Source organism: Thunnus maccoyii, chromosome 11 (genome assembly GCF_910596095.1).
Source record: "Thunnus maccoyii chromosome 11, fThuMac1.1, whole genome shotgun sequence".
Classification (NCBI taxonomy): Eukaryota; Metazoa; Chordata; class Actinopteri; order Scombriformes; family Scombridae; genus Thunnus; species Thunnus maccoyii.
In genome coordinates this window covers 20,757,540-20,773,593 of record NC_056543.1, presented here as the reverse complement: position 1 = coordinate 20,773,593, position 16,054 = coordinate 20,757,540, and the positions used below count along the sequence as shown (strand labels likewise).

General features: G+C 38.0%; 1 protein-coding gene across 4 annotated transcripts; it reads left to right on the top strand.

Annotated features, from left to right (window-relative positions):
- The first annotated feature begins 6 nt into the window (after positions 1-6).
- Positions 7-15,003, top strand: zgc:113337 (uncharacterized protein LOC503741 homolog). 4 transcript variants are annotated; one of them, XM_042426336.1, is made up of 8 exons: positions 7-167; positions 953-1,247; positions 1,816-1,926; positions 2,027-2,347; positions 3,874-4,203; positions 7,582-7,866; positions 9,285-9,386; positions 13,524-15,003. In XM_042426336.1, exons 3-8 carry the CDS (start codon positions 1,848-1,850, stop codon positions 13,529-13,531), a joined length of 1,125 nt encoding a protein of 374 aa, XP_042282270.1. In that variant the 5' UTR covers positions 7-167; positions 953-1,247; positions 1,816-1,847; the 3' UTR covers positions 13,532-15,003. The 4 variants fall into 4 exon arrangements, with proteins under 4 accessions (XP_042282270.1, XP_042282272.1, XP_042282271.1 ...); XM_042426338.1 differs by lacking the exon at positions 7-167 and having other exon boundaries at positions 315-1,247; positions 1,854-1,926; XM_042426337.1 differs by lacking the exon at positions 7-167 and having other exon boundaries at positions 315-1,247; positions 1,846-1,926.
- The last annotated feature ends 1,051 nt before the right edge of the window (positions 15,004-16,054 follow it).

The window sequence follows — 16,054 nt, the reverse complement described above, 5'->3', positions numbered from 1 at the left end:
TGAACAGTAATTCAATAACTTCATATATTTCTTGATACTTTTAAAGGTTTAAAAGATGTTTGTAATTAATAACAAATCATGAACTTCGGTACTTCATTGAACGCTGTGAGGATTTGGGTTGCTGTAATTATCATGTTTACCTGCAGAGGGAGACAAAACAACACAAGGTCAAGTTTCCTCTGCTACTACTCAATAACAACAATAACTACTGCACTCAGTTCATGAGGCCACTGTATTGAGGGTATCCATTTTATTACAGTTATTACAATTTATTACTATTATTATTACTTATGAATTATTATTAAGTAGCAAGCATTTCACTGTTTTATCATGTATGTATTTATCTTTTATCAACACATAGTCCTCTAATGAGCTAAAAAGAAAATGTACTTCAAGAATACAGAGACGAGAAGGCAATCGATAATTGTCCTATCCAATCCTACCTAAAGCCACTCAATCCAATCACTTCTTGCATGAAAATTTAAATTGGAATAACAACTCACAGGAAGAACATATTTTCTTCCAGTGTGAATCTGTGCAGGAATTCTGGCTTGAGTTGGCTTCAATTTAAAGATATATTGCTGCACCCTTTAAATGTGATGTGGATTAAAGATGGAGTAGCTACTTATGGAGGAGAAAAACTTGGATTTGTTGGTAAACAACTTGATTTTATTGGTTGAACACTTTATTCATAGATATAAATATTTAAAGGTTAAGCCTCATATCAATAGATGGAAGACAGAATAACTATTTCAATTAAAACATTTTTTTAGATAAGTTTTTTTTAAGACAATTTGCATTCATTTGATGGCATATTAAAATACAAACATGTTACTTTGTAGCTATATAAAACGTCTCGGCTGTCAGGTTTTTAAAAAAGTGTTTTAAATGCCCTAATTTTTTTGTTTTGTTGTTGTCAATCAGTTTCTTACTCTGAGCGATATACTCCCAGATACAGGTTACACACCATATCTTCCGCTAGTTTTGGTTAAGTAATCCCCACTGAGTGACACTAGAGGACGCTGTGACTCTAATTCAATCCGGTGAGTTGGAGTTTGGAGCTGCAGCCGGCTGGTGTGAGTTGGTGCGTAGAGTAGAAAACACTCGGGTGAGTAAAAAGAGTCTCTCGCTTGTGCTGGAGTGATGTTTCCAAAGGCTGCTGGATCACAGGGACGGGCGAGATGTTGCTGAGGTAGAATATCCTCAAGTGTTGGCTTTTTACCTTTTACATCACGACACAAGCAAAGGTGAGTGTCTCATTTCATGTGTATATTTCATACTGTATGACATAGGGAATAGAAAATATGGCAGATCATTTAGTTCTTATTATCTGCAGAAGATCTCATTTAATCAAAAGAAATATTAGATTTCTCTGTATATCAATTGTTTGTAATTTGATAGAATAGGTTTGTTTGTGTGTTTTATTTTATTACAAGTAACTGTATCAGACTTGGACTCACCTTAGAGTCAGTTTAGTCTTTAATGTGGCAGAGAAAATATTGTCTATTTGAATGTTTAGCTCAGATAACTTTTGAGAAGCAGTGACAGCTTTTATTTCTGATATTTATACGTAGCACTTATTTCATTTATTTATTTATTTCACTCAACTGAATCCCTCTGTGGGCGTTTTAATGTAATTAAAGGTGTTGGACAGTGACCACAGGAGCTGAATTGGCTCTATGATTAGGGATAAAAAATGAGGTTAGCTGGTCAAAATTCCTTCTCTCTGTGTCACTCTTGGATCGTCAGTTGTTTGAAAAATGAGGTAGTCTGAAATCATGTTAAGCTAAGTTATGACATTTATCCATGTCTCAGTGCCACTCCTTCTTCTCCCTGTTAAATGAGCAATGAAGATGATGATCCAGGCCTCCTGTAGGAAAGGTCTGCAGGTGTGTTTTCTCCTAGTGATGGTAGGAAAACTACAGGGTAAGTATACCATGCTAAAAAAAAAAACAACAACTTTAATATCACCAAATTATTATTTTTTTCATACATGATTTGATTCATATATTTATGGATGCTTCAGGCAAGGTAACAGCACCAGAGCGTCTGGTAGCTCCAGTGGAGAAGCCTTTCACTCTGACCTGCAGTGTTACGAGGGAACGAGGTGAATCTCTGAAGCAAGTGCTTTGGCTGGATGTCCAGAACCAGACCCTGCTGAGCTACCAGCCAGGAAACAGAGACAGCATAAGCGGACAGCAGCATGTGGAGCTCGCCTCCTCCCCGAAGGACACCTCGGCCATCACCATCCGCAGGGTGAGCTTCCGAGACGAAGGCTGCTACACCTGCATCTTTGACATGCATCCCACTGGCTCAAAGCAAGGACAGACATGCCTCACTGTCACCTGTGAGTAAGGCCATTAATGACGACTGCTTTGATTTAATGAATAACCATCCATTTTTACACTGTACTGTATATGTTACAGTTTAGACAAGACCTATGCAGAAAGTCCATATGATCCCTCTGGTGGGTTCATTTAAGCTTCATACAGTTTTAATATATAGTGATGGGAGAGGAAGGTGGACTGCATGTGGAAATGTATGGTTTTTATTCCTGTTATAAGCCTCATTGAACATGGACAGATGAAATTGCAGCTGGTAAATGTGACAATGAAACAATCACATACTATTAGGGAAACTAGAGAGGGATTAGTAGGACTTTACATGATTACCGAAACACTTAAAAAAGATGGTTTCTGTCCTCAGCTCATCAGTGCTACAAGTGACCAGTAGTAAGTTGTCAGAGGACAAAATCAAGTGCTGTGAGAGAGCTGCTATAGAATTACAGTGACAAAGCTTATAGAAAAGTAATTGTCTTTGTTCTCCTGGCAGTGAGCAAAAAAACAAAGATGTGGCCCTCGGATATATATTCAACCTTGACAGGAGGGAGTTTGATGAAACATTAGTTGTCAGCCTATAGACAGGAAGTGACTCTACTATTGTGACATAGTTATGAGGGTCATGAACGGGTGGGAGAAGCCTCCACTTGCGCTCAGGTTGGGTTATGATCATGTAACACATGAAAAAAAAACACCCCGAGAGACAAACTGAGGAGCTCAGAAGCTCATGGCAGCAGCTCAGAGTAGCGGTTCTGCCCCGAGCTGCTTCGGATATTTGTTCTGCAGGCCTCCTGGATGCCTCCCTGTGAGCAGGGTCAGATCCAGAGTGATTACACATCCAATTTAGCCTGGAAACGCCTTAGGATGCCCCATGAGGATGCGGCTGAGGAGGATTAGATTGTTGCATAGGTTGCAACTCAGCCCCTGTTGGATACGGCATCAATTTCCTTCACATCAACCAGTTTTTCACTTTTAATTATGAGACATTTACCAGAGTAATTGTTTAATATAAAGTAGCTCCTCACAGAAGTGCTCACACAATACTTTTGTGTCTGAATTCAGATTTCATTGTTTCTGCTGCTGTTGGAGTTTCATGGTTTAACTGATTTTGGATGCCTGCCTGTTGCACCCGCCCATTAAAATGAAACAAAAACCAGTTCTCCTTTAGACCTCAGGGACAGTTACTCCTCCCTACAACCTGCGTATTTATCTTTTGGGGGGGATTTACTGGTAAAATATGTGATTGCAGATGTCCCTAACCCCCATCCAACCTCTGAACACAAGTTGATGAGCTTGGTGAGGCTCAGCCAGTCATGTTAATAAAGAGCTGTGGAGCAGAGGGAGAAGGGGGGGCTCATTCTACTAACCAAAAACAGCTGCTGCAGATTCCAGTGACTGGTTTCTGTTTGGGTGCCTCATATTTCTGAATATTTGCATTGTCCGGTTTTTCACCCTCTGTCTCCCTGTTATTTACCTTTTCTTTTCTCCTCATCCATCATTCTTACACTGGACGATGGGTTCATTTTACTCCTAGCACACGTCAGTGTTGACAGCAATAAGACAGCAGTGAGCGGCAAGAGGGCCTCCCTCTCGTGCTCATACGGTTTGCCTGAGAAGGTGCAGCAGATCACGTGGAGACACACTTCTGCGCAGGGTGCCTCCTCAGAGGTGGCCTCCTTTGCAAAGCGGAGTGACCCCATGATAGAACCACAGTACCAGGGGAGGGTTTGGCTCAGCGCCTCCCTGTCCGACAGTCAGCTCACCATCCAGCCTGTCGCTATCCAGGATGAAGGCTGCTACACCTGCCTGTACAACACACATCCCGATGGGCTGAAGAGCTCCACCGTGTGCCTCTCCACCTATGGTAAACATCTATTTCACAACCAGCCATTATTGCTGATTATTTTATGTTACATGTTTTGAAAAATTATGGCCCTCACAGAAATGTAAGTTAGTGTTAATAACTTGAACTCCACCCTGGAGGGGTCAAGTTATATAAAATATACTGATACTAAAACAAAAGTCAGCAAAGTTATTAGTCTGGGGACCACGAATGTCTGTACCAAATTTCATGAAAATCTATCAAATGGCCATGTTTCACTCTAGACCACAGTGTTGCCATCCCTAGAGTCATGTTGACATTCTTTGTAAATGAATTAGTTTGTTTCCAGTTGTTTCCTGCCTTGTTTCATTATACCGTCACTCTTGTGTCTTAAAATAATAGTCAGGTGCCCAAATAACATTAAAAGACATTTTACTTGCTATAACCATTCCTCTCATTCCTCAGTCCTCATTTTGTGTAAAAATATTTGTAAAAGTGTATCTGAAGCTTATTTGAGGCTTCAGATCCAAATTTGTCGAGTCAAGTGGATATCTTCTAAGGTTAAAAACTTTTTAGTACATAATTCCCTCTTTGTGTTTCCCTGTTGAGCAGCAGTGAAAGGATAGTAACAAAAATAGGGAAATTTGCTCTAAAAAGTTCTTACCTTGGAAGACATACACTTGATTTGACTAATTTGGACAACAGAGGCCTCATACAAGCTTCAGACAAACTTATGAATACATTTTTGCACAAGACGAGGATTGTAGATTTTATCCCCCATCACTTACACTGAGAGCACATTAAGAAGGGATCTTTTGATAGCCAGTATGAACAGGAGGAATGATAACAGCAAGAAAAACACATTTCAATCTTCATACAGGCACCTGGTTTTTATTTTGAGACGCACTTCATTAAAAAAAAAGAACCTATCCTTTTCTTTAAAAAACACGAGCCGTTCATAGCCCATAGGGCTGTAGTGAGTGAATACATCTTACAGGTAATGTATGTAAGAGCTAGACGGGCAGCGTTTTGTGGGAAAAATAAAGCGTGACTGCAAGGAGACTCAGCTTTGTGTCCGTAGGAAAGACAGGTATGCCTGGGATTTAGATGGGAATGTTGATCTTTCCTTCCTGAATGTAGCTGCAAATGTTTTCATGATACAGCAAGGCTAAGCTGTCGGCTGATTTGTTAACACACAAAGACAGGCGAGTGTGTCCATGTGAAGAATGGACCATTCGAAAGAATGATGGAGGCAGGGAGTGCGGTCCTGATGCATGACTGTGTCAGTGTTTGCAGCAGACAGTGATTCCCTCTGTGCTTTGTCTCGCTCTCTCTTTTTGCTCATTGGCTTTCCCACTTTTCTCCCGCTGTCTTTCTCTCACAGTTATCTCAACAAACACATGTGCTTTTGTTTGAAATTGAACTGTACAGTACAGTAGGTGTTTCTAGTAGTGAGGCATGATTAGCATTAATGTTTTTTTTTCTTGCTGCTTGTTGCTGCCTACAGTCTTCCACCCCGATCTCACTGTGGATGATGTGATGCCCCTCTTTTACTCCCAGTCTCCCACATACTGCCCATAAACAGTGATAGCTCATACGCATGCATGCACACTATCACATTTATTCTTGCCATTTACTGAAATAAGTGACCGTCCGATTGTTTTTTTCTGAAATGATCACACAACACGAAAAAATTCTGATTTTAGGACATGAGTAAGTCATGAAAGTCCGAGAGAATTTATGCAATTTGAAAACTTGTTTTTCAAGCCTAGAAATGTCAAAGAAAACTGTGAAACATAAATACGCTTTTGGAAAAGTCATAATATTTGTAATGACTCATGAGAAAGTGATGCAAGGTTTAGTATTTTATGCAACTTACATTACAGGGGTACTTTGTTTAACGAGTTGTAATCAAAAATCAGTAACCTGAAAATTGTGCTGTAATACATTTGCTCTGCAGAAGTTAGTCATCATGCTACAAATGAGGCAGTAAGTCCAATTCTGCAAGGGATAAACTGACCACATTAGTTTCAGGCTGTTATGTCATATGAAATGTCAGTGGTGGAAGAAGTATTCAGATCCTTCACTTAAGTATAAGTTGCAGTACAACTGTGTAAAAATACTCCATCGCAAATAAAAGACCCACATTCAGAATTTTACTTGAGTAAAAGTACAGAAGTATTAACAATAAACTATACCTAAAAGTATCAAAAGTACACTTATCTTGCATGAGTTTTACATTATTATTGAGAATAATATTTTACAGGATATACTTTTACTGATATATGTGCATTTTTAATATTTTTTTTATTTTAATCTTGTAGTTGGTCAAGGTGGAGCTAAATTTAACTTCTTTTTATTAGTAATTTAATCTATAAAAATGCCCCAGTAGCCCACTGCTTATGACGGATGCTGTATAACCGCAACATCCTTTGTTACATGTCACCCCTTCTTTTTGTGTTTGTTTCGGTTGTTTCTCTCTCCCTTCGTTTTCTGTCTTCTCTCCACTGTCACTAATAGAAATACTCAAGCAAGCACCTTGAAATTGCATTTAAGCACAGTACTTGAGTAAATTTAAATAGTTGCAAAATGTTTTCAAGTATTGTTTGCATTTTTGTTTAATTACTTTATGTATGTGCTTTAGATATATGTAAGGGTAACTGTTTAAATTGTTTACTAGAAATAATGTAAAATCTGTTTAATACCATCATATTTGTGAAGGTAAGCCTTTTACATTACATCACAATAGTACAGAATGATATAACACTAAATAAAGTTACAGCTATTGAAAAACAGTGGAATTTAATTATAGACAACAGCCCAAATTCCTTCAGATTTCACACTAGCTTCATGTTCATTCGCAGGACATTACGGTTTGGATTGTTATCAGAATTTTCATGTTGTGGTTTGTCCCACCCCAAAGTCTGATATAATCCAGACTGATGATGGGTGAAAAGCTGTAGAGAAACCGCTGAAACGACGAGGGCCAAATATCTGTGGCTAAATGTGTTCTTGCCAACAAAAATGTTCTCAGTTCCAGTTCCAGTTCCTTGCTCAGCCAGAGGAACAGAGAATTGAAAACAGCCAGAGATTTACTTATGGATCTTAAGTGTGCAGGAATTCGCATACCTTAGCTGATCCAAAGGCTTGGACATTCTTCCCGGGTATCATCTTAGCAATTGGCCCGAAGACGCTTAGAAGATAACACAAACTAAACTAAAAATCTAAAATTTGGCCAATTTTTTTGAATAATAAACTTATGCCAGTTCTCCCGCAGTGTATTTTCCCATATTTCACTTAGTGTTTAGTCATCCTGTGTTAACATTTTCAGAACTTTCAAGTCTGTGCACTTCACACACAGTAGAAGGAATCAGTGTGTTGTATTGGCTCTATCTTATCATATCTGTTTATTTCTCCCAGTGCTGCCCAAACCTCAGGTGAGCTACAAGACCACCTCTCCAGGTGTGATCGAAGCCAACTGCACCTCTTTGTCACGACCCCCAGCAGAGATTGTGTGGAACGTGGAGAGGGATAACCGCACCATGGGCCCGCCTGTGACCACACAGCTCCCACAGGGCGACGGGACCACTCTGGTCATCAGCACGCTGACTGTCCAATCAGGGCTGCTGAAAGACGTGTCTGTCAAATGCTTGGTGCATCACAAAGGGCTTGAGTCACCGATTGCTGTATCCATGAACACTAAAAGTGAGTTGGTGTCAAAACTCCACCTTAAAAGTTTTACTAGTGTCTTTATGTCTTTATTTTTTATGTCTTTATGTCTTTGTTTTTTATTTTTTTGTGTCTTTATTTTTCCTTGCATACTCCAAACCTGCTGTAAACCTACTACTTCATCATTACTTGACATGTTTTTTTGCAAAAGAAGCCTATCAGCAAGCCAGACTACGGCTGAGAATAATAAAGAAAGCAGTGGTTGTTCAAGTGTGGAGCGAGAAAATCCAAAAAAACATTTACAGGTGTTGGATCACAAAACAAACTGAGAGCAGAGTGATGAGTTACTGGGAGCTAATTAGTATATTGTGCAGATATTTTGTCTGACTTTTGTCTATAAAGGAAAGCCATGATTACAGAATTTCTCCTACTTGAATTTCCCTCAAATGTCCCTGTACAACAATTTCTAAAACATATTTTTGTTAAACTAAAACAGAAATCTCTATTGGTTTTAATGCAGCCATATATTTCTCTGCTCTCTGTTTAGGAGCAGCTGAGATTGTTACTACAATGATAATAGCTGGTCCACCTTAAATCAGTCCACCTTAAGTGAACTGGTCAGGTTAGGCTAAGCCGTTGTTGCTAACTTTGGGGCTAACCCCCTTCACTTTAATCAATCGGTGGCAAGCAGGACACGGATACTTAGCTTGGGTCTTGAGGAGTTTAGGATTTATTCACTGACAAAAGCCTAAATTGTACACACGCTGCACTGCTATGTTCACAGCTGCTAACTTCATACTCTCCGTCACACACACACACACACACGCTCTCTCTCTCTCTCTCTCTACCATCACATCACCTAATGTTACTCTCACATGGGGCAAACATTAGCAGAAAGAATATATTTATTCCAACCAGAGAGGAACGAATGGATTAAGAGTTTACATGGTTATTAGGTGCTAATATATTCCTATTGAACGGATTATCAAAGGTTTACACCACCCCTCTCAACCTGATCCTTTGACCGGGCCGGATCGGGCCAGTCTCTTTATTCCAATATTAGTTGGCTATTTTTCCAATAGGCTATTGTTGCAATTATTAGTGGAATATTAGGGTCCATGTAAACGCAGCTACTGAGCAGTTCGTAAATGGGTTCATATTTGTGTGCTGGTCATGGCTTTAGTTGACAGTTAACATTGGTTTCATGGGTCAGGAGTGCACACACTGCAGAAACCAGACAGTAAGACTATACATTAAATCTCAAATCAAATCAATCATAGTCCATCAAGAGACGCAGTGTCCCGACCAGCACAGGCTTCACAGTACACAGTCACACAAAAAGCAACGCATTTCTCATGACAAGGCTATAACTTATATACTACTGTAAAAAAGACCACTTTACTCAGGTATGGCAGATGATAAAGCTGCTCATCATGTGTTTTTCTCCCTCGCAGTTGGGACGGCCCTCACCATCCTGATCTCAGTCACTACAGTGGCAGCTCTGTTGGTCATGTCCCTCTGCTTCTGCCTTTGGAAGTGTTTCTTGCGCAAAGAAGGTGAGTGTTTGAATCATGCCTATTGTTTTGATGTTTGTCTATAATGTTTTTTTATACTCCTGCGCACCAGATGGAATATGTCTACACAAACTTTTGGCCATTTAGAAAACTGATGTGTAGAGGACAGAAAACTCTCATTCTCAAAAATGTGGAGAATCTATATTAAAGACATAATGAAACATCAGGTAGAGCATTTTAACTTCAGTAAACTGATGTGTGAAATGTGATATTAAGCCATTGTCTAGTAATGAGAAGGGATTTATATAAACTCCTCCAGATGTGATTGGCTGGCTCAAAAGTACACATAAAAGAATATGGAACAATAAGGAGCTGTGGGTTTGATGGAGAAATAAACAAATTACACCTGACCCACATTCTTTGGAAATGTAAACAAAGTTTTCACCATCTGAAATCCAAACACACACCTCCTGCTATCATTCTAGCAGCTACAACCCCCGAGTTAATGGTCTAATGCGGTGTTGTGTGATGGGCAGGTTCGATAGTCACCCCAAATCATATTTGATTGAATAAATTAATGTATACGCATTTACATGAGCAGAAAAGAGTTTTGGTTTTTTTTCATATGTTGGGTGCACAACAAGGCTTTACGGAGCTTTATTGTGAGTTTCAGCCATGGTTTCAGCTCATTGTTTAGCTGTCTGGCTACAAATTTACTGTTTCGGTTCACACTCACCGCCCTCACAGCATTGTTTTCTGCTGCGGCAGGCAGATGTTTTCAGAGAAAAAGCTCTAAAAACCAACTGTACGCTACCTGCTCAGCACCTAATGGCAAACAGACACGACACAGTTAGCAACTGGCTGGTGAACATTTAGCAGCTAAAGAGCCAGATATTTCCTTCAGGAGTTGGTAGAGAGCAAAAACAGAACTAAAAGAGAGTGAATATTGGACTTACATTCATCAGGTGGACAGAAACATAACTCCAAATGAATGATTATGTTGCTCCATAATTGCTGGATGTGTGAATAAGCAACAAGTTCAAATATCAACTTTAAAGGCAATAAAAAACAAGAAGTTTGTGATTTTGTAGCATGTTTAAAGAGCTACTACTATATGTACAATGTACCTTTCTTGAAGCTAATTTTGTTCTCCTGCCTTATTTTAAAAGGTTTTTCCACCATCATAAATTAAGAAATCATTTGAAGTCAATAATTTAAATTTTGGGGGCTCCCTTTGTAAGTTTTGACAAAACTGCCCAGGTATCTATGGCAAAGTAAAAATGATTAGTGGTCCATTTGGATGTACTGCAACAGACTTAACTATAAAACATGGTTTTGCTATTAAGCAGAGGTCAGAAAGGTAGGTAGGATGCACAGTGCTCATATCTGCTGATTTGGAAAAGGAGACATCAAAGCAGGTCATAAGCATGAACTAAAGTTAACCCTGCACTAATAAATATTTTATATTAACAATATATCAAATAGATCAAATGACTACGTATAATGTGAAATAAGTAGTGCTGAACTCACAGATTATCAACTGATTCTGCAAAGCCTCCCAGCTCTACAGAGCCTGTTTGTCTCTTTTAGCTGCAGTAGGCAGCTGTTTTCAACAAAGAATCTCTGATGAGTCACTCTACCTGCCCCACACCATATGGCAGCTTGTGAATATAGTGGGGCATTTAGGAGCTAAAAAGACCCAGATATCTTCTCTGGAGTTATACAACTCCAAATGTGTGCTAATTTTGCTCAACAACTGTTTGCTTTTATGTTCACCATAACAATTTTATAAGGTGATTTTGTGTTTTCAGCTTGTTTTGCTGCCCCTAGTGGAAGCATTTTCTTAATGCAACTTCAAGCATAACCATGACATTAGCTAACTTTTTTTTACATCACAAACTTGTTGAAATATACTGCTGCTGTTGCATAATCCAGTCAGGACAATGATATGTTGCAACTGTTAAAACACTTTTACAGTTGATTCATGGGGCCCCAAAGTGTCTAATATTAAATAATAATAATGAATTATAATAAATAAATACTTCACTTACACTTCAATAAATGTGTGAAATATATAAATGAACCAATAAATTCTGCAATAACTTGTTGTAATTAAATATTATAACATTTTATTATAATAATATAATTTAATGTCGCTTGCAGTCTGGCTGTGCGTAAGCCAGTCACTCAAATTCAAATTTGCTTTATTGGCATGAATGTCACAACAATATTGCCAAAGTATCAAGAGTCAATGAAACAATACATACATATATATATATATATATATATATATATATATATATATAGTTTTCTTCACAGGTCGTTGTTTTGGGGGGGGGGGGTTTAATTTATTTACATATTGCTCAACGATTTTTCTCGACCTTTGCAGCATTTCAAGTTAACTAGAAACTCTAGTGACATCTCCTTGAGAAGTTTTTAGGCCAACATCAACATAAAGAATTATACAAACATAAAGAATTATACAAACAAAAACATAAGTTAAGTTTTTATTTCATGATGCTGACCTGTTTAATCAGCTACTTAGATGACAGTAAACATTTTTGCAGCACTTACCCGCTGCTGGTTAAAAAAAAATTAAAAATAAAAAAAACAGTGATGATGTACTGACAACCTGTGAAAAACATTACACCTGTTTTATCTCACATAAATAAAAAATGAAATTATTTCTGTCAATTGAGTGAGATTAATGATATTTTTTCTCATGTTATTTATTTATTTATTTAAAAAAGTAATTTGTGCCAAACTCTAAACTAACTTATGATTCTTCTGGAAAGTGCATTTAATTACATTTCTCTCTTCAGACGTGTCTGTTTATCTTTCTTCTTATTGACCTCATTGTCTTCAGGTTTAGTCAGCTGAAGCAATGTGATGTTCTCTCATGGTAACATGTTTGTGGATATTATACAGATAATATGTCTGTTCACTGACATATTATCGGTTCAGGGAGGTGGTCGGGCTGGATTGTTATGAAAGCAGAAAGGCCTAACTGTGAAATGTAATCCTGATTACTTGTGAAATTAAAATTTCAAATGACTTTACAGCACTGAAAATCTGACTTTGAAAACCAGCTTTCTGAATTCATGTGGTCTGAATCCCCATATTTAAAATTTTCAATAGTCAATTTCATGTCATGCAATTTCAGAAGCAATTTCCATTATATATGTTTTAGGGTTCATAAATGTAAAGAATTCAGGTACACAATATTCAGATACCATATTCAATTCAGGCTCCTAAATATGCACATGATAGTCACATACTTGATACATTAAAAGCTATGTAAAAAAGAGACTGAAAGAGGGAAAGAATTTAAAGAGAAATTATCATGAAATCAAACATAAAACTCTGTTACTAAAAAAATTAATCATTTCAGAATTTATTGGTTCATTACAATTTATTCATATGCTTAATTACTTCATTTACTATCTTCTAGATTTATATATATTGAAGCATGACATCATGCTTGTCATCCACATGAGAACATGAGACTGTGCCAAGCTCATTGTTTTCTACCTGCACTCCTTCTGCACTTTACGTCCATGTCCTGTTTTCTGTCTCACACCGAACCCTCAGCAGACAAGACAACTGAGATGGGACCTGCAGTGATGAGGTCTGATGCACACGGTTAATAGTTAGAGCTTTTTAATAAGGTGCAGCAACTAATGTTTTGACTTAAAGCATAGATTTATATGATGTTTTCCGGAAAGTTTTATATGATGATTATATATATATATACACACATGCTGTAGCAATATAGCCTTGGCTAGAGTCCAGACATGCCCAGAACATGTCCAACCTAAACCTGATGTCTCCACTGCCTCTTCTTACTCTGATGAAGACTTTGTGCAGCTAATGTTATTTGCTGCACCTTATTTAAAAGCCTTAACTGTGTATAACCACTGTGACCATCACAATATTGTGTTTTTTAATCCTACAGGTGAAAAATAATATTTTGCCATACCAGTATGAATGTAGCTACTGAATATTCTACATCTCTATATGTGTTTCTTTGCAAAGATGAACATTTAACAAAGTCAGATTTGAAATAAACTTTTCCTCTGTAATGGAAAATGTAAATGTCAGAGAACATTTAAATTTTATAATATATTCTTCCACTTTGTGTCTTTACTTCTCTTGCTCTCTCCATGCATTTCTTTTCAGCTGATTAATCTTTCAGATGAGACCAGAGCCTGAAACGAAGAGGTAGTGGAACCCTGCAGAATTGTTTTCCTGCATCATCATCATCATCATCATCATCACCATCATCATCATCATCATCTTGGTACAAAGGGAAGATGTTCACACCTCTATAGGATGTCCAATACAATCCTACTTATGATCACCAACCGTACAACGACATTCATCTCCGCATCTGTGTCTGACTCTTATATAATCTCCAGGCTGTCCTCACATGAAGTCAATGAAGAAATGTTGAGTGGATGCTTTTTTTTTTCTCTCTCTGGTTCTGTAATTGATTCAGCTGACGGTCGCACATTCCGCAACAAACAGCTAAGTCACTGTATGGCAAATTAAAGTGCAGTGAGTATGCTTTTACAGTATATTACATGTCCCTGACATACTCCTGTTTGTTTCTGTCTTTTACCTGGTCTGTAAATAACACAGCTAATTGGCACTATTAGCTTATATGGTTCTACTTCTCAGTCGAAGGCCTCCGTCACTTCTGTGTATTTGTCAAAGCTGGGTGGGGTCTTGGGTAGCCTTCGGTAGATCAATTAAAAGGGCTGCATACTTATGTCTTGTTTGTGTAATACCAACTGCAAACTTTTCTACATGTTTCAGAGTGTGTGTTCTGAGAGAGAGAGAGAGAGAGAGAGTGTGTGTGTGTGTGTGTGTGTGTGTGTGTGTGTATGCATATTTTTTCAGAGGTTAAATTCCACAGTCAGATAGCTTGAATCAATTCTCTGAGGAAGCAGCGCTGAAACCTCTGTGGTGCCTCTTAAAGGAATGTGTGTCTTATTGCCAGTCTACATCGTTAAGTCCAGTGAGTTCACATGTGTGTGTGTGTGTGTGCGTGTGTGTGTGTGTGTGTGTGTGTGAACTCAGGTTCAAAATGACTTGAGAGCTGCAGGTTCAACACCTCGAAGAGCCAGTCTGCTCCTCTAATTGTCCTTGAACAAAAACCTGAAGCCCTGCCTCCTCACTTTTACATTGTCCTCGATCAAAGTGGCACCTAAATGCCTAAAACACAGTATAATGTAAAGATGCTTCTTGAATATATCATGTTTGCATGTGTACAGGGGCATTTAAAAACTGCTTTATGCCAAAATAATCTCTATCAAAGCATATGATTTGAACCTGTCAGTTATTTTCTTTATTTACAGTAGTATCAAACTTCAAGCTCAGTGCTCAATCAGGCACATCACATTTCCTCCCCATTAACATGATTTTAGGTTTAGCCTTCCTCTGAGCACAGAGCTTAGCTTACATTTGATGCTGAAATGTTTCAGAACTTTTTTTTTTTTTCAAATAAATGGAAATGTGCCAATTCACCCAGCCCTGTACAGAGCAACTGTAGTTCAGTTAAAAATAAAGAAGATATGGAAAGGTACATTATTACCAACTATGTAAAGCTGATGTAATAAATACAACAAACAGAATAATAAAAATATTTTAAAAAATATGTTTCTGAATCTTAATCAATTTACAGCTTTTGCAGCATGGCTTTGTACCTCTTATATTGGATTCAGAAAAACATGAAATTCCTTTCTGATGTGCCAAACCTGGCTGCCAGATGCTCATTTTTGAGAGCGTTTTTCATCCTAAGCCAGAATAGTTATGGTGGATCTTGCAGAGAAAAAAAAAAAAAAAAAAAACACACACACACACACACACACACACACACACACACACTTATGTTGTGCATTCACACACAGAGCCTTCAGCACATACTATTTCTATTTTGATATATTCTTGAACTCTGGGATAACATTCAGTATTTATTGGTTCTGTTGGATATGTCTTTGTGTATTTAACTTAGCGCAGGTATATATATGTGGTATAAATGCATATCAGATTACAGTCAGAATAAATATTAGAAAGTTTGCTGAAAGGACGTGTTAATAAAACAAGGCCTGACTTCATCACCACTGCAGAAAAAAACATATTCAACCTACAAATATCAGTTCACTTCACTTTACTTGGTTATTAGAAATAACAGTAGTTGAATAACCATGAACCTGTTTTAATTCCCACACAAAAAAGTCACTCAAAGAACACTCCGATTTTTTAAATATGAAACGCATGACTGTCCACATCATAAATCTCAACTGATCCCTAATTATTTTCAATAATCCTGCAGACATCTGTAGTTTTAAAGTCACTTTCTGAGCAAGACTACATGCATTCAGCACTTTTCCACACCTTATCAGAGGGTTTTTAAGCTGCAGTGCTGCACACACTCTCAAGCGACCTCAGGTCTGATCTAATCCCACCTGTCTCAGACTTTTCTGCAGGGTTTGTGTTGTGAGAAAGTATGTGTGTGCACGTTTGTTAGATGTTAAATTCCACAGAAGTCAGTCTATTCCCTAAAGATGCTACTTGCAAACCTTTTCTGTTCCCCTGAAAGGTATGCGTGTCAACAAATTATCCTGTTGAGAGCTGCAGGTTAAAAATCCTAGAGCCACTTTTCTCCTGCAAGTCGTCTTGAACAACACCCTAAACCCCTGCAGATC

Coding starts and splice junctions, on each gene's coding strand:
- zgc:113337 (XM_042426336.1), top strand. CDS start 1,848: ATGAAGATGATGATCCAGGCCTCCTGTAGGAAAGGTCTGCAGGTGTGT. Junction 4,204..7,581: donor CGTGTGCCTCTCCACCTATG/GTAAACATCTAT, acceptor TATTTCTCCCAG/TGCTGCCCAAACCTCAGGTG. Junction 7,867..9,284: donor TGTATCCATGAACACTAAAA/GTGAGTTGGTGT, acceptor TCTCCCTCGCAG/TTGGGACGGCCCTCACCATC.